Source organism: Chiloscyllium plagiosum, unplaced genomic scaffold (genome assembly GCF_037043375.1).
Source record: "Chiloscyllium plagiosum isolate Xiang-an unplaced genomic scaffold, Cpla_swu_hap1 HiC_scaffold_35, whole genome shotgun sequence".
Taxonomy (NCBI): Eukaryota; Metazoa; Chordata; class Chondrichthyes; order Orectolobiformes; family Hemiscylliidae; genus Chiloscyllium; species Chiloscyllium plagiosum.
In genome coordinates, this window is record NW_028270173.1 from 7,288,170 (window position 1) to 7,306,753 (window position 18,584).

Consider the following 18,584-nt stretch of genomic DNA (forward strand, 5'->3'; position numbering starts at 1 on the left):
GTGGTGTGATTTTTAACTTTGTCCATCCCAGTCCAACACCATCCCCATTCCCAACCGACCTTCCCCCTCATCGCCCGGATTCAGTGATTCCCTGTCCCTGCTCAAATGCTGTTTATTCCTCATTCTACTCTGGGGGTTGTCTCTGCCTCCTGAGGGAGTCACTGAGCTGCAGCAGTACAGGAACATTGGAACTGGGAGCGGTTTGAATCAGGAAGTGCTGAGTGTGAACATGGATTCCAGACAGCAAGGAGAGAGCTGGATGGAGGATTTAAACTGCTCTATTTGTCTGGATTTCTTCACGGTTCCGGTTACACTGGAATGTGGACATAATTTCTGTCGCTCCTGTATCACCCAGAGTTGGGAAAAACGGGAGATGAAGTCCTGCCCGGAATGTAGACAGGGGTTTCTGGAAGTAAACTTTAGGGTGAATCGTGTTTTAGCGAATCTGGCCGAGAAAGCTCGAAAATTAGATCTGAATCCACAAGAGAAGGAACGTGAACGTCACTGTGAGGAGCATCAGGAAGAACTGAAACTGTTTTGTGAAACCGACAAGAAATTGATCTGCGTGATTTGTAGAGATTCCCGGGAACACAAGTCTCACAGCTTCCTGCCAATTAAAGAAGCTGTTGGAATGTACAAGGTAAAAGTTATCAAACTAAATAGTGTGGGAGGATGAAATCTGTTAAAGAAGGAAGACAATGTAAGAGAACAAGGTAGCAAAACGTGAAATGATAATCAGCGTGACAGCCAGGGCCAGGGCCTCCAAATTTAAAGGTTGCACCAGGTGATAAGGCTGGGATTGCAAAAATGACAGAAAGTACAGAGTACAAGATTCTGTATCTCAGTATGTAACCAGAGATTAATTAACAGTTCCAATCGAAATAAACATGCATGATCTGAGAGCTATTACAGAGACATGGCTGCAAGCTGACAAAGGCTTTGATCTGGTGTGTGACATTTCAGAAGAGCAGTAACTTAATGAAAGGCAGAGTATCAGTTCTGTTAATTAAGGATGACATTATTACATCAGGGAGAGATTACTTTTGTTCCAGTATCAAGATATAGGATACATTTGGGTGAAGATAAAAAGAAGTAAATTGTGAAAAGTTCCTTTTGGCAGTAGTTTAAAGGCTGCCTAACATTGATCCTTCCTGAAGAAGGGCTCATGCCCAAAACGTCGATTCTCCTGCTCCTTGGATGCTGCCTGACCTGCTGCACTTTTCCAGCAACACATTTTCAGCTCTGATCTCCAGCATCTGCAGTCCTCACTTTCTCCACACTGGAGGATAGGCTAGAGGGGGTGGGGGGGGGGGGAGAATAATCATGAGTGATTTTAATCAGTCTACAGATTGAATCAGTTTGAGTAGCAAAGGTAGCCTGGAAACGGAGTTATTGAGTGTTTTTTTGTGATAGGCTGTTAGAATAACACATCCTGAAGACATCCACACAGCAGTTTACTCTCAATCAGCTAATGTGCAATGAGTCAAGGTTAATGAGTGATCTCATTGTAAGGGCTTCACTTGGTAGCAGTAATCATAATATGATTGATTTTCAAATTGAGTTTGAGGGAGCTAATGGTCAGTTAAGACGAATGCTCTGAACTTAAATAAGTGTACTTACAAGGATATGAAGAAAGACTGGGTAAAGTGAACTGTAAAGTTTGGTTACAGAATAAATCAGTTGACCAGCATAGTTAGTAAAGACAAAAACTGTGATGCTGGAAATATAAAATATGGATTTAAATTGGTGTAGGTACTTGGTAAGTTTAGCAGTATCTGTGGAGAGTAAAGCTTGTTCAGTGGCCTGTTTTCACAACTGAAAATAGCTGAGAAAGAGTGCTGAGGGTGAGGGTGGGTTTGGGTAATGGAGAGAAGAGAGTGCCCAGAGGGAGAAAATGAGGCAGAGACAGGGTGTGTGTGTGTCTAAGAGAGAGAGAATGAAAGGGATTGACAAACGAAGAGATTGCTGATAATAAGATTCAGTGAGAAGCCACATGACACCAGGTTACACTCCAACAGGTTTCTTTGAAATCTCAAGCTTTTGGAGCATTGCTGCTTCAACAGGTGAAGTCTTCAAGACTTTTTTTGTGAGTAAATTGCTATGTACCTCCCTTTTAAGAAGTGAAAACACTTGGAGAAAAGGTTCAAGGGATTAAGGATTTGCGAAACAAAATGAACACCCCAATGAATTTGGGAGATTTAAACTGGGCCTAAGAGGCAAATCTTTCATGAAGATCAGAGTGCATGTATGGAATGAGTTACCAGAGGAGGCTGGTACAATTACAGCATTTAAGAGGCATCTGGATGGGTATTTGAATAGGTAGGGTTTAGATATGGACCAACTGCTGGCAAATGGGACTACATTAATTTAGGATATGTGGTCGGCATGGATGAGTTGCTTCCATACTGTACATCTCTATGACCTTATGACTCTGTTGAACTATTTTCCTCATGCTTTCTCTTCCATCCAAAACACTGATTAGTTTTATTTATGACATTCTGTTTACATGTGGGCATTTTAAAAAGCTTTTACTGATACAATTATAGATATTTTCTAATCAACCTGTTCAGAGATGTTACGACACACCTCAGGAGCAGGTGGGACCTGAACCAAGGCCTCCCTACTCAGAGGTAAGGGCACTACCACTGCACCACAAGAACGTTTCTAGTACATTTCCCTGTGGTTAGCATTTACTTATTAGTAGTAAATGGCAGTTGTTGTTAAGTACAGAAACTTGGTCTGTGTTTTCTGTTAACCCGAGTCTAAGCAGGCAGGTAAACTGGAGACTTTACAAACTTTTTTTTTACTTTTTATGATGATTCTAAAATTTTCAAGGTTCTTACCCTGATGGATCATGACACAGTTTGAGGGGACATCTGGAATTAGTTTGAAAAAGAGATGAGGATTTGGATGTTTTATCGATAAGTAATACAGTATTTGTAAAGAAATAAAGACAGGTTCCATACTGCAAGTAAGGAATAGAATTGGAAATTCATAGATTTATAAAGTGCACAAAAAGCCTTTCAGTTTATTGAGTCTGCATCGACATAACTACCACTAAAAGAGCACTAACCCAATTTCCTGTAGTTCGCACATATCCTTGAATGTTATGATATTTCAAGTAATGATCCAAAAATATTTTCTAGGTTGTAAAGTTTCCAGTGCCCACTATCTTTCCAGACAGTGCATTCCAGATTCCCATCACCTGCTGACTGAAAACAATTTTTCCCAAATCACCTCTGAATCCCCTATCTCTTACTATAAAACTATGCCCTCTTATGACTGACCCCTCAACCAAGGGGAACAACTACTCTCTATTCACCCTGTCCACACCCCCTCATAATCTTATACATCTCAGTCATGTCCCCCTCACAGCTCTAAAGAAAAACAATCAAGAATTGCAAAGTATTTCCTGCAGGTTGCAGGTGGCAGAACTATCCTTGACAGTCTTAAGTGAATTACGAAAGCCAGACTGATTGAACCAGCAAATATGTTGAGGATGAAATTGCCTGCTAAAGCCACGAAAGCAAGCATAATTGATAGACTAGCACAATACTTGGCTGAAGTAGGAATGGAAGAGACATCAGGTACTCTGAGAAGTGAGACACGGGAATCAGGTAATATTGAGTTACAGTTAAACAAGCTTTCCCATAAGGAAATAACAAAAAAGCGAACCATGGAATTCCAAGGAGAAGAAAATGCCAGAAAGCAACAGGAAAAGATAATGTTGTATCAAAATTTGAGGAAAATTTGAGTGAAGGCATTATTTACATCCTTTGAGAAAAAAGCAACACAAATGAATTGGCAAAAGGAATGCTGGACATTGTCCATGCAGAGTGAGTTAGCAGGTGAAGCATGGGAAATGCGTGTTTGATTGTGAGAAGCAATTTCTACGTATTTATGACGCTGTTAAAAGAAAACTGTTTTGGCTGAATATGAGTTGCTACCTGACACATTTAGGCAAAGACTCCAGAATTTAAAGAAACTGCTGAGGCGAATCGACTTTGAATTTGAAAGTGTTGAGCAAAGTAGTTTTGACAGGTGGATACAAGAATTACAAAGTCAATCTGAGTTTGCAACTCTTTAAAACAAAACTTTCAAAACTCATTGCCTTTCGTCACAAGAACCCTTTGTGAGGTCTAAAAGTCTCAACTGCTGGACAACAGCAATAATGACTGATCCATTAAACTAAACATTACTTTCTGTTACTGTCATAAATTCAAAAGTCATAGAAAGTGGGAGCAGAAAAGAAAGGCAAATAGCCAAAGGAAAGAATGGATCGTTGGGAATGCTGAAGATTTTCTTCTCAACTGGGGATGCAAAGTCCTGAGGATTGAGGTAAAAGTTGGAAGCCAAAGTGTTTCCACTGTAACAAGGTGGGATATATTTAATCAGAATGTGGGAACATAGAGAAAACATAGAAACTAGGAGCAGGAGTAGACCATTTGGCCCTTTGAGCCTGCTCCATCATTCAATATGATCATGGCTGATCCTCTATCTTAATGCTATATTCTCACTTTCTCTCCTTACCCCTTGATGCTTTTAATTTCTCAAAACTTGTTGCAGAGGAAATCTATGTGACTTCTTAGCGTTTTTGAAAATGGGTTTGGAAAGAAACACAAAACAAAAAGGCCCTGGATAGAAATGTTGCTTTGACTACAACTCCGAGACCAGAGGAAAGACTGCTGTGAGTACAGAGGAAGTATACGGGGGAGATGAGAAATATAATGGCTTTTTGTCCAAAGAGAAAACACCCAATTTTCTTTAAATGATGCAGCCAAGCCCATAACAATTCAGAGACACAGAAGCTACTCAGAACTTTTCATTAGAGAAGGATTTAGTTTTCCATCAATTAAAATTGAAGTGCTGGTAACTGAAGAAGATGGAGATTATATTTTGGTTCTTTTGAAGAAAATCCTATTGGCATATAACTTGTTATCTGGACTAATGGTAGTTGGGCAGTTACAACATTTTCTGTGTCCACGGAGTTAACATATACCTGAGGGAAATAACTTCACCTATAATCACAGAAAATGGCTATGTAAATGTGAAAGTTTGTTGCTATTTCAAATCAACAAGGTAAACTTGAGTATTTCTTTCAGCCAAGTAAGAGTATGACAGATATTTCTCATGTGGCCCAGTAACTTTTTGCGAAATGAACAATTTATTATAAAGAATGTGGGAACATAGAGAAAACTCATTGCTGTGGCATATTGGTCATCACATCTACATCATGGATCTTTATTCATAAAAGCAAATACAGAACAGAAATTAGAATCACCTACCATGTAGAAATATTATTGTCGAGTTCATTCCAAATGACATAATGAAAGCCAAAACCTCCTGTGATGAAAGGTGTGTAATTTATGTACATGTTACTATCATCCTTGAAAAATGAATTTCAAAATGGTTTCCATACAGACTTTGGATACATCTGTGAAGTTTTTTTTGAAAGCAATGCTCATTTTGACTAACCTTCCAGAACATATGTATCGTTGACAGCAGATAATCGCATTCCTTGTGCAATGCTAATGGAATAATATATTTAACAAGTAGAATAAACATTCAAGGTTAATAACTTGCTTTCAGTTCAGAACAATTCAAGATTGGTTTTAGCTTAAAAATCCAGGGAGTGAACTACAATTCTCTCTTCTGTCACTTTTTGATGGTGCCATAAGAAGCGACATTGTAAACTTTTCACTGAATGATGTTTAATTGTTTTGACATTTACTTTTGGAAATTACACAAATTAATTAACATTTTCATTCAGGAGGAACTACGAACCTTCCTAAAACCAATCGAGGACAAGAAAGAGGAATGTAACACAGTTATGAGAGATTATGAAAAAACATTAATGCACATTCTGGTACGTCTGAAGTTATTTTGTTTTAAATTCTGTAAACAGTTTTAGAATTGTCCTGTGCAGATTCTGATCTCTGTTAAAAGGAGGGAAAATGACCTGTGGAAAAGCTGACCATAAACAATTACAAAGATGAGACCAGAATGTCAGGTTATGCTGATTGGGAAAGATTGAGCAAGGTTGAAGGTGACCTAACACTGGTCTTTAAAATAATGAAAACATTTGGGAGTCTAGACAGACACAAGATGTTTCCACTTGAGTGAGAATTTTAACTTAAGAGATTTAAAAACAAAATAGTGATTTGTAAATCAAATAGAGAAATTAACAATTTGATTTTCAGTGAGAGCTCCCTGTTCTGAACAAATAAAGACACAATAGAAAATGAATTAATTACATTGTATGGTGTTAGAGAATAATTGTCATTGCACTCAAAGAAAGCTCGAGTAAACATCTCAAGATATCTTGCTGGGAATTAACCAAATTGAGAATGTGTTTCACTATAACGTTTTGAAGTGAACAGCAGCAAATTTTATTCCAAGAAATTGCCAGTCTTTTTATCAAGTTTCTCAGGCTGTGCAACATTTTAAAAATCCTCATTTGCTTTTTCAATTTATCATTTTCCAAAGGACCAAGGTGTAAAAACAGAGAAACAGATTAAAGCTGAATTTGGAAAACTTCATCAGTTTCTCCGTGAGGAAGAGAAGATCTTGTTGGAAGATTTGAAAATGGAGAAAGAGAACAAGAGTCAGGAGATGGAGGAGATGACTAAAAAGATAACAGAGGAAATCACATCCCTTTCACTCACTGTTCAGGATATTGAACAAGGGCTGAGGGAACAGGACAGCATCACATTTTTAACAGTAACTATTTTTCTCTCCTTTTGTTTCTCCTTTGAGTTTGATTTTCAGATTGTCCAGAGTACACCAATACAATCTGTGATAAACCCCACTGACCAAAATCACACCAGTGATCTGTGAGATTTGTTTTCTGTCTCACACCCATGAGCACTAACAATTTAATGACTCAATCTGGAGTGTGTTTCCTGGAGGCAAATATTACAAGGAAACATTTTGATGAACTGAAATAATGAGTAAAATTGGCTTCATGTAGAGTGAGATCTCCTCAGGATGGTCAGACCATTGTCGATATTCCTAGCTGGAAACTGGAATGATTCTGACCGAGGGAGCTCTCCACAATGTCTGATACTCAGACAGACAGAGTTTTCACCCAGTAGTCAAATAGTTAAATATTCAGACAATCCAAACGACAGTGCAGGATCCAGCCTGGCTGGATCATGTGTACAATGTTCCTCACTTGAACTGTACTGATTCTGTTCAGGAGAGAGAGTTCTCCACAGGGTCAGAGATAGACACAGGTAGAGCTTTCTCCCAGTGGTTAAATAGTTAAATGGAAGGCCGGAGTACAGAGTCTCCACAAGGCAGACATTTAAACCAAACATTTAATTTTGATTGTACAAAATTGCCAGAAAGTTCAGTGAGACAACCCCCTCCCCCGATCCCAACTCTGAGAAAATTCTGTGTATTGAAACAATAATTAGTCCGTGTTGACAAAATCTTCATGTTAATGTTTAAGTTTAAACATTTCCTGAAGAACTTTCCTGAAGAAGGGCTAATGCCCGAAACGTCGATTCTCCTGTTCCCTAGATGCTGCCTGACCTGCTGCGCTTCTCCAGCAACACATTTCCATCCCATTTAAGTTTAAATGTTGACCAAGACATTGGACAATCCTGGTGTAGATTCCCAGAAACATTTTGTCTCCGTGACATATACAGATTATATGGAAGCATTAAGTGTATAAGTCCTGCCCTGATTTGCCTTTCTAATTTTGTGGAGTAACTCAGTTCAGTGAGGACAGGAAGAGACCGTCCAATTTCCTGAATTTAACATGTTCATGTTTTGGGGAATCCAGTCTGGGGCTTTACTTTTTGTGATAAAATAATCTCTAAACACTAACAGTAAACATTTTTCATGTTCCACAGAAATTTCCGGATACACAAAAAAGGTAAAATTTACATCCTTAGTTTGATTATTATTTCTAACATACCCCTCACCTACAATGGATTGACCCACACAGACTTTTATCTCCTGTTTCAGAGTGAAGCAAACTCTCCCAGAGCCACAGAAGGTTTACCCTTTAATAAATGTGGGCAAGTACATTGGCTCCCTGCAGTACAGAGTGTGGAAAAAGATGCTGACAGTGATTAATACAGGTGGGTGTGAGCTTCCTGACACCAGCTCTTCAATCGCTCTCATGATTATCATTCTCTTCATAAATATATGACTGCATTCACAATGTACTATGTTTTCTCTGTCATATGCATATTGAAATTCAAAATTGCCAGATCCACTCCCATTTTTTGCTATATGATATCATAAAGTCACACAGCACAGAAACAGGCCTTTTGGCTCCCCGTATCTATGTCAATCAACAAACACCAAATTATATGACAAATGTGAACTCCCATTTTCTTGACACCAATGCCTTCAAACCTGCTGAGCTTCTCCAGCAGTTATTTTATCTTCTCATTTCGAACATCCACAGTTCTTTCATTTTTTTTTTTAACCAATTGTCATGGATCCCATTTACCTTCCAATGATCCAAAGCCAACTACATCCTGGCATTTAAAGTGCTCACCTAGCTGCTGTTTAAATTAAAGGTGTAGGTTTGCTCGCTGAGCTGTCGGTTTGATATCCAGACGTTTCATTACCTGGGTAGGTAACATCATCAGTGGCGACCTCCAAGTGAAGCGACAAACCTTGCTGCTTAAATGTTATGAGAGTAACTGTCTTCACCACTTTCTCAGACAGAGCGCTCCATATTTATATTACTGTCTGGGTGAATTTTGGTTTCTTAGACCTCCTTCGAATCGTTTAGTCCTCACCTTAATGCCCTCTGATATTAGATATGTCTGCCATGTCCTCTGGCTCCAGGCAGAGATTGCCCCTTTGGTCTCTAATAGGTACCACTCTATCCCTGATAATTCTCTCGCTCCTTAGCATTTTCCTTCATCGTTTCTTCCAAAGGGTATTTCATGGCCACTCTTTGTCCTCCATATTTCTTTCTTTCTTTTCAGCAAACACCCTCCCCCACACATTCTCTATACTTATGAAGATCCTCCCCTGTTTTTAATGCTCTGTCCCTAACATATGCTTTCTTCTTTGCAATCCAATGTTCTATGGAATTGTACCCTTGCCCTTCACTCTTACCGAAACACACTGGTCCTGAATACTCAGTGTACTACTTAAGATTCCTACTTTCTAAAAGTAAACTCACCTGCAAGCAGCTGCTCTCAATCTATGTTTGCCAACTTCTACACCATCCTTAATCTTTTCCAAAATGACTTTGAAACTTAGAGAATAATGATTACTATCCTCCAAGTGCTCACCCACTGACACTTCAACCATTTAGAGTCATATAGCATGGAAACAAAGCCTTCAGTTGATGCCCTAGTCCATGTCATCCCAAATTAACACCATCCCATTGCCTGCATTTGGCCCATATGTACCTATCCAAATGTCTTTTAAATGTTGTCACTGTACTTGCATCTACCACTTCCTCTGACAGTTCATTCCACCTGTGAACCACATTCTGTGTGAAAAAGCTGCCCCTCAGGTCCCTTTGTAATCTTTCTCCTCTCACTTTTAAAATATGTCCCCTAGTTTTGAACTCCCCCACCTTAGGAAAAGACCTTTGTTATTCACCTTAACTATGGCCTTCATGATTTTATAAACCTCTAAAGTCACCCCTCAACCTCCTACGCTGTAGTGAAAAAAGTCCCAGCCTATCCATATGACTCAAACCCTCCAGTCCCAGCAATATCCTGGTAAATCTTTTCTGTACTGTCCTTTCACCAGCTTCATTCACAAGGATGAGCTCAAGCACTGTTCCATCTCCAGTTGGACTATCTCCGTACTCTGTATTCTGTACAAGGAGCTCTCCTGGATGCACTTTACCAATACTACTCTGTCTATTTCTTTCACGGTAAGGTGATTCTCAGTTAACATGACCCAAGTTGAAATATCGTACAACTAAAACCGTATTCCTTTCACATCTTCCTGTGGTGTGCCTACATATCTGCTCCTCTATCTCCCTCTGACTGCTGGAAGGCCTGTGGTATAATCCCAGCAAAGTAATTGCCCCTTTTTTATTTCTAAGCTCCACCCACATGGCCTCATTTCAAGACCCTTCTATGACATCCTCCCTCGTTACTGCAGCGATAGTTTCCTTTATCAATAATGCAATACACCTATCTCTCTTGCATCCCACTTCCCTCCATCCCACCTGAAATTTTTAAACCCTGAAATGTTGAGCTGCCAATCCTGTCCTTCATTCATCCATGTCTCTGTGTTTGCAACAATATTATATTCCCATGTAATAGTCAATGCTGTAAGTTCATCTGCCTTACCAGTCAAGATCCTGGCATTAAAATACATAGTTTAGCTTTCTAGACCTCACATGTGCCTTTTCCTGTCCTTGTCTTCTCTGCCAACTGGAGTGTCCCAGAATTCCTTCTTTTTCTGATTGACCTTTATATCTATTCTGTGCCCCTGAGTGGATATTTTCATAGCAGTCTGCTGAACCTCCACCTGCCTCATTGGTATTTCCCTGAACCTGATATGCATCCTGTTGGTGTTGGAGATTTCAACATTGAGTTGGAGCCAGTGCTATTTCCCACTTGAATAGGGAGCCAGTTTTGGGTGGGTGTGAATGGGTTAGGAGTGTAAGGGTCAGGAGGAGCTGTTTGAAAACTGAACAAAGCTTGTGCTTTTACAGGAAACTAGTTTTCTGTGAGCTTGCAGTTGATTAAGTGTGGGAATCGAACCTTTAAATGCTCAATATGCCCTTTGATTTCAATGACGTTGGACATAAAATGAATTACTGTGAATATTGTAAAACGACAAAGAGTAGCCATGCACAAAGAAGCCCTCTAAGTAATAAGTAACTGTTACAGCAGAGCCAGACACTGAGATGGCAGAGGTTTCAGCCAGAGGTGTGACTCAGGAATCGGGGTAGCTGCAGCAGGTCAAGATTCGTCTCCACGGTGTTGTCTCCTTTGGTGCCACTCCTTCACTGTGCTTGCCCTGCCCCCACTTCACAGACTGGCCCTCTCCAGCCACAGTGGTGCCCAGGGAGGCCATGACCAGGGACTGGGACTGCACCAGCTCCTGCACCTTCACCACTTTCTCATCCAGGTTCTCGGCATGCAGCAGCAGCTGAGCACCCCGGCAATACAAGGTGACTGGAGAAGGCAATGACAGCAGTTGGGCAAGTCTAGTGTCAAAGCAGATACCTCCAGGGAGATACCTCTCCAACAACCCCAGACTCTGCCTCCTCTCATTCACAGAATCTCTCTGCCTCACACCTCAACCCTCCCACAAGTCCTCCCCAACCCCCTCTTCATCCTCACCCTGTGGAAAGATGGCAAATTGAACAGAACAAATGCAGCCTTAGTGGGGCTGTCTGTGCATGCGCTGCTGCTTGTATCACTACACATAGAAAGCAGGGATGTCAGTAGCACACGCCGAGACCTATCTTGGTATGACAATGTAATCTGCACAGAAACATCTGTGACATGACACAAGGTGTTTACATAACTGTTCATTTATGTAAGTGGCCACCTTGCATCAAAGTAAAACGTGATATTTAGCGTGACAGCGAGCAGTAACTGTTAAACACAAATAAGGCTAATTACATAGGAGTGAGGACAGAGAAACTTAAAAAGGGTGAGGGACTAACAAGTAATTCAGAGCCGCATGACAAGTGTTTCTTTAAAATCTATAAAGAGAAAGACTGAGGCAACAGTGAACAAAGGGACAATGGGAATGAGACTGAAACTGTGAACCAGAAATTAGCAGAAGAATTGAAAAATAATTTTCATTAGTCTTCATGTCAGAGGAAACTAAGAATATATTACATAATGAAGGAGATAATCAGGAGGCTGCAAGCAAACACAATCGGCATCGCTTCAGAAAAGTAAGGAAACTAATGAGTTTAAAGACAGAGACCGCTGGGTTGCATCCTGGGATACTGACAGAAGTAGCAGCAAAGATAATGGATGCGCTGGGATTGTGGAAAAGTTGCAAGTTTGGAAACCTGCCAATGTAACATTTTTTCAAAGAGGGATGGAGACAAAGAAAAATAGGTAACTACAGGTCAGTTGGCTTGTCATTGTAAAAACCTGTCATTGGTGAATAGGTTAGAGTCTATTATGTGGGATACGAGAGCAGAGTATTTAGAAAATGTAATAGATTCAAGCAGAGTCGGCCTGGCTTCATAAAAGAGAAATCATTCCTGTAAAATTTATTATTAAAATTTATAGAGGACGTGACAAGAAGGGTCGATTAAAGAGGAACCTGTAGATGTAATATATTTAGATTTCCAAAAGACATTTGATAAGGCACTTAAAGGTACTTAAGACCATAAGATACAGGAGCAGAGATTAGGCCATTTGATCCATCAATTCTGTTCTGCCATTCAATCATGGCTGATAGGTTTTTCAACCCATTTTCCCACTTTTTCCCCATAATGTTTGATCCCCATGGCAATCGAGAACTAATTTATTTCTCTATTATTAAATCTACTCAATGATCTGGCCTCTACAGCCTTCTGTGATAATGAATTCCACAGATTCGCAGCTCTCTGGCTAAAGACGTTTCTCCTTATCTTTGTTCACAAGGCCTTCCCGTCACTCTAAGGCTGTGCTCTCAGGTCCTCATCTCTCCTGCCAGTGGAAACATCTTTCCAACATCCACTCTGTTCAGACCATTCAGTATTATGTATGTTTCAATCAGATCCACTAGGTACATCCTTTAAACTCCATCAAGAATAGTCCCAGAGTCCTCAAATGTTCCTCATTTGTTAAGCATTTCATTCCTGGGTTATTCTAGTGAAACCTCCCCTGGACTCACTCCACGGCCAATACATCCTTCCTGAGGTATGGGGCCCAGAATTACTCTCAATACTCCAAATATGGTCTGACCATGGGTTACTCTTCGGAGGGTTGGTGTGGATTTGTTCGACCAAAGGATCTGTTTCTGCACTGAAGGGATTCTAATCTAATCAAATCTTATACAGCCTGAGAGGCAAGTCCCTGCTTTTATATTCTTGTCCTGTAGAGATAAATGACATCATTGTATTTACCTTCCTAACTACTGACGCGACCTGCAAGTTTACTTTCGGAGAAACCTGGAATAGGACTCCTAAGTCCCTTTTGCACTTCTGATTTCTGAATTTTCTCCCTTTAGAAAACAGTCCATGTCTCCATTCTTTCTACCTCACACTTGCCCATGTTGTATTCCACCAGCCACTTCTTTGCCCACTGTCCTGACCTGTCTAAATCTTTCTGCAGCCTCCCCGCCTCCTCAATATTACCTGCCCTCCACTTATCTTTGTATCATGAGATAAAAGCCCATGGTGTTGGGGGGAGTGTACTAACATGGATAAAGGGTTGGCTAACAAATAGGAGCAGAGGTTGTGGATGTGAATGTGGATACAGGTGCCATTTTAAAGATGGCTACCGTACCTATGGGGATTGGGGTGGGGGCCACAATTATTTATAATATATATTAATGACTTGTATGAAGAATGTGAATGTACTATAGCCAAGTTTGTGGATAACACAAAAATAAGTGGGAGCACAAGTGGTGAGGATGGCGCAAGGAATTTATAGAGGGATATAGGTTAATTGAGTTGTCAAAAACTTGGCAGATGGAATATAATCTAAGAAAGTTATGCATTTTTAAAGGAAGAAAAGGAGAGCTGAATATTATTTATTCAGGGAAAGCTGTAGCACTGTGGGATATCTGGATCCTAGTGCATGAATTATGTTAAGGTGGAAAGATCAAATCATTCATTCGACACCCAGTTCATTTCCAGCATCAAAGAGTTTATTGAAATTACCTCAGTGGGAAGAAACCCTCTGAAAATCCTGCACAAAGGAAATTGGTATATTCATCATACTGTTTCCAAACCAATTATATTATTAATTAATTATATACCCTTCCAATTAAGCTAATCATATGACTTCACGGCCAGAGATGGACTCGCTTGTGGTCAACCCCTGTCTTCTATGGTCTTATGCTGTCTCCCAGAGTCTCTGCGTGCTTGCTACAGTGGACTCTGCATTCAATCACATTCCCTCCTCGATATTTTCCGGCTGCACTATGTTAACTGCCTGTTAACCGGACACTTTAGATTAGATTACTTACAGTGTGGAAACAGGCCCTTCGGCCCAACAAGTCCACACCGACCCGCCGAAGCGTAACCCACCCATACCCCTACATTTACCCCTTACCTAACACTACGGGCAATTTAGCATGGCCAATTCACCTGACCTGCACATCTTTGGACTGTGGGAGGAAACCGGAGCACCCGGAGGAAACCCACGCAGACACAGGGAGAACGTGCAAACTCCACACAGTCAGTCGCCTGAGGCGGGAATTGAACCCGGTTCCCTGGCGCTGCGAGGCAGCAGTGCTAACCACTGTACCACCGTGCCGCCCACCATGCCGCCCACTTAGTGATAACAAAAAGGCCTTTTAAATTCTGTTATACATTTTACTAACCTTATTACAGGACACACAAAGGAATGTTCATTTTAAGTAGTTGTTATAAAATTTCAGTTTCAATAAATTTATATGGTTGCATTTAATATTAGAATTCTTCAGTGACCTGGTTGTGAGCAGTTTCTTTTATCTCTCTCTTATCTTAACTTTGTCCGTATCTCTCTTTCATTATCCTTACCTCCTCCCTATAGTTTGTCTGTAGTTTCTCCTGCAGATCTCTGATTCATTGTGGCCCGCAGCCACCACTCCCCTCATCACCCCACCACCACTCCACTCCAACTCTGTTTCAGTTTTTCTCTTTGCAGAATAGTGTTTCCTCAGCCCTGCTGCAGGCTGGGGCCAGTAAAACATTTCCCCAGTAGCAGTTTCTCTTTTCCCCTAGGCACACACTAGTTTCTTCCTTGGCTGATGAATTTCTAGATTTGGTTTATTGCTGATTTTTCCCAATCACTAAGCGATTGTTATGTCAGAGTTATGGTGACTAGTTACCAATGAATGTGACTGACATTTTATTCATCTCTATCTGTTCCCAGCTCCAGTCACCTTGGACCCCAACACAGCCAATCCTTACCTTCTCCTGTCTGAGGACTTGAGCACTGTGCAAAACACTGACAAATGGCAGCAGCTTCCTGACAATCCAGAGAGATTTGATCCTTGTGTCAGTGTTCTGGGATCAGAGGGATTTACATCAGGGAAACATTCTTGGGCGATAGAAGTAGGAAATAAAACTGAGTGGACTTTGGGAGTGGCCACAGAGTCCATAAACAGGAAGGGTGACATCGTCCTGACTCCAGGTGACGGATACTGGACAGTGGTGCTGAGAGATGGAAATGAATACATGGCTTGTGAGAAATCAAGGAAACACTTAGAGTTGACTGTGAAGCCGAGGAAGATCCGAGTCTGTTTGGATTATGAGGGAGGGAAGGTGTCTTTTTATAACTCTGAGCACAAGACCCATATCTACACTTTCACTGGGACATTCACTGAGAAACTCTATCCTTACTTCAGTCCATTTCTAACTGATGGGGGTAAAAACACAGAGCCTCTGAAAATCTGTCCCTGGAGAGTAACAATCCAGGAAGATAAAGATTTGATCCCTTCATCCAGATAAAGCTTTTTACTTACATTTTGTGGGAAGAAATAAGATAAAAATTGCCTGTGCCATACAATCAAACAGCATCTCTGCCCCTGCTCACCCCCCACACCCCCTCACCCCCCACCCCTCTCTGCCAAACCCAGGATAACTGCAGCTGTCTGTGTGAAGTTTATCTTTAATACCATCATTAAGACTTGGTGGAAGTCTGTGTCTGGGCAATTTTAGTTTTGGGTGAAGACATCTCCTTCCATGACCAGAAAGAATGTGAGCAGACCCTTTGGCACAGATGTTTCTTGGCCTTTGAAAATGGTTCGTAAGATTCAGTTTGGAGATTCCTGTCCTCATTCCTGTTTCTTCCCCTGCAACCGGAATAGATGCAAAACCTGCCGGTACATCACACCCCATCACCTCCATCCAGTGCCCCAAACAGTCCTTCCAGGTGACACAGAGGTTCACCTGCCTCTCTTCCAACTTAGATTACTGCATCAGCTGCTTCCGACGTGGTCTTCTCTACATCGGGGGGACCGACCTTAAACTTAGGAAATGGCTCACCGAGCATCGCAGCCAGCCGACCGGACCTCCCAGTCACTGCCCATTTCAATTCCCCTTCCCACTCCCTTTCCTACATGACCACAAAGAAGCAAACAACAATTTGGAGGAACAAAACCTCATCTTCTGCCTGGGCAGTCTACAGCCTGGAGGAATCAACATTTGAGTTCTCCAATTTCAAATAACCTCGCTTCCCTTCCCCTGACTCCCTTCCCAGCCCTTCCCTCTCCCTTCCACAGCTCCCTGCTACCAACTGGATTCACACTTCCCATTCACCAACCAGGTCATACCCTCTACCTGTCTTCACCTATCCCCACTTCACCACCCTGCTCCCACCACCCCCTTTATCTGCAGCTCCCCCCACACCCACCCCGGTCCTGAAGAAGACTTTCACTCAAAACGTCGACGTCTCCACCTCCTGATGCTGCCTTGCTTGCTATGTTCTTTCAGCCTCCTGCCTGTATCTTTGGATTCCAGCATCTGGAGTTTATTTTTGACTCATTCCTGTTTCTAGCCCTTTTGCTGGTGAGGGATAAGGGTGGAGATAACAATCTTGCGCCTAGCACCTTGCCTCGCCAGCTCCATAGGAATTGATTGATTGACGTCTTTCTGATGTTATAAGTTCATCTCTCTTTGATATGTTTTTCAATACCACTCTGTATACTTGATCAAGAGCTATGATGTGCAATAAAGCTTTTGTTGTTGATACTATGAATGATATCTTATTTAAAATTATAAGATCAAAGATTTGTGAAGGATGTATTTGAATATTTTTATCAAGAGCTTTTCAAGATTTACCACTAATTAGAGGGCATATGTTTAAGTTGAAAGAGGAAAAATATACACAAGGCTGAAGAGGCAACTTTTACACACAGAGGATGGTGTGTGTACGGAATGTGTTGCAGGAGGCAGTGGTGGAGGCTGGTACAACTACAACATTTAAAAGGCATCTGGATGAGTACGTGAACAGGAAAGGTTTAAAGGGATATGGCCAAAATCTGACAAATTGAACTAGATTTCTTTAGGATATCTGGTCAGCATGGATTAGTTGGACCGAAGAGTCTGTTCCGTGCTGTACATTTCTATGACCCTACAACACCTCTGTTCTCTGCAGGTAACATTGGGACTTGGTTTGTGATGGTTTTGTTAAATGTGACTCTCATTCTGAATAAACTGTGATTGATCCTGGTATTGACAGCACAGGAGGAAGCCAATCAGCCCATCATGCCTGTCTCAGTTCACTGAAAGAGCCATTCAATCAGGGACCAGGAGAGAAAGACAATAAACACTGTCCTTATCAGTGATGCCCCCTATCACAAGAATGAATTTGGAAAAGGGACAAGTTGGTCAGGATCAATATTGTACATTACCCTCCCAAGTGGAGGAGTCTGTGTATCATCTCAACACAGAGTGTGAGAGGGTGTACCCCCACTGTCATTATCTGGGTGGGGGTGAGATCGAGCTGGGTGTCATCAGCAGACATGTGGAATATGTTTTCTCATGATGTGACTGAGGCAGCGTGTGGCTGTGAAATAGGAAAGGGCCAAGGACAGATGTTTGGCAGATTCTGGAGGGAACAGTGTGGGAGCAGAAAGAGAATCCACTGCAGGTGAGTCTCTGGCTCGGACTGGGTGGGTAAGAATAGAACCAGGTGAGAGGAGCTCATTGCAGCTGGTAGTGAAATGATTGACTGTGTTCCTGAATACAATCTGAGTCAAGGCTCATAAACCAGACACACCTACACAGTGTCAGTAACATCAATGTAAACTTTATTTGTGTCGGCTGCATTCCTGCTGCATTTCACCACCTCCACCACTTTTTACAAGTGTCTCCACGATGTTGGAGAGAATGCGGTTGGGTCTCACGGTCCTGGAGGAAGTCTCCTTTCTACAGACAGGACAGCAGGCAGTGTCAGCTTTCTCCCAGTACTGGGTCACACAGGATCGACAGAAGCTGTGATCACAGTCGAGTAAGACAGGATCTTTATACAGATCATGGCAGACAGCACAGGAAAGATCAGCTTCCATCGTGAAGGATTAATCTCTGTGCTTTGTGCTCAAAGTAAAATGGTGATCAGTGTTCAGTGAAATACTTTCAGTTTCATTTCCTGATCCCAGCAGCAACATTATAAAACAGATTCCAGAAAAAGGCAGGGCAAGGTAGGAAGATAAACAGATCACAGATAAACAAGATTGGTTCATTAATTTTTAACCAGGGAATCAGTCTGCCTCACTGGTCTGACTTTGTTTCTGGTCAGTAAAAATATCAACATGTTTTCATCTTATTCTTAAGAAGGACACAGACAGAGCAGCTAACCTGGAGAGGAGAGCTTTAAACTGTATTCCCACAGGAGTCTGATTACAGCAGGAGTGTCATAGAGTCACAGAGTGAGGGTAACTGAAGGAAATTATTACAGTGTCAATAAGGCAACAGTTTGCTTTTACTATGGAGAGAAATATCAAAGGTTTGTGAAACAGGGATGGTGGGTATTAAC

General features: G+C 41.4%; 1 protein-coding gene across 1 annotated transcript; it reads left to right on the plus strand.

The window, feature by feature from the left end:
- The first annotated feature begins 215 nt into the window (after positions 1–215).
- LOC122541484 (zinc-binding protein A33-like) lies at positions 216–16,801 on the plus strand. The gene is made up of 6 exons (XM_087979180.1): positions 216–640; positions 5,771–5,866; positions 6,487–6,720; positions 7,860–7,882; positions 7,975–8,090; positions 14,979–16,801. The coding sequence occupies exons 1-6, from the start codon at positions 230–232 to the stop codon at positions 15,554–15,556; spliced, it is 1,458 nt and encodes a 485-aa protein (XP_087835306.1). The 5' UTR covers positions 216–229; the 3' UTR covers positions 15,557–16,801.
- The last annotated feature ends 1,783 nt before the right edge of the window (positions 16,802–18,584 follow it).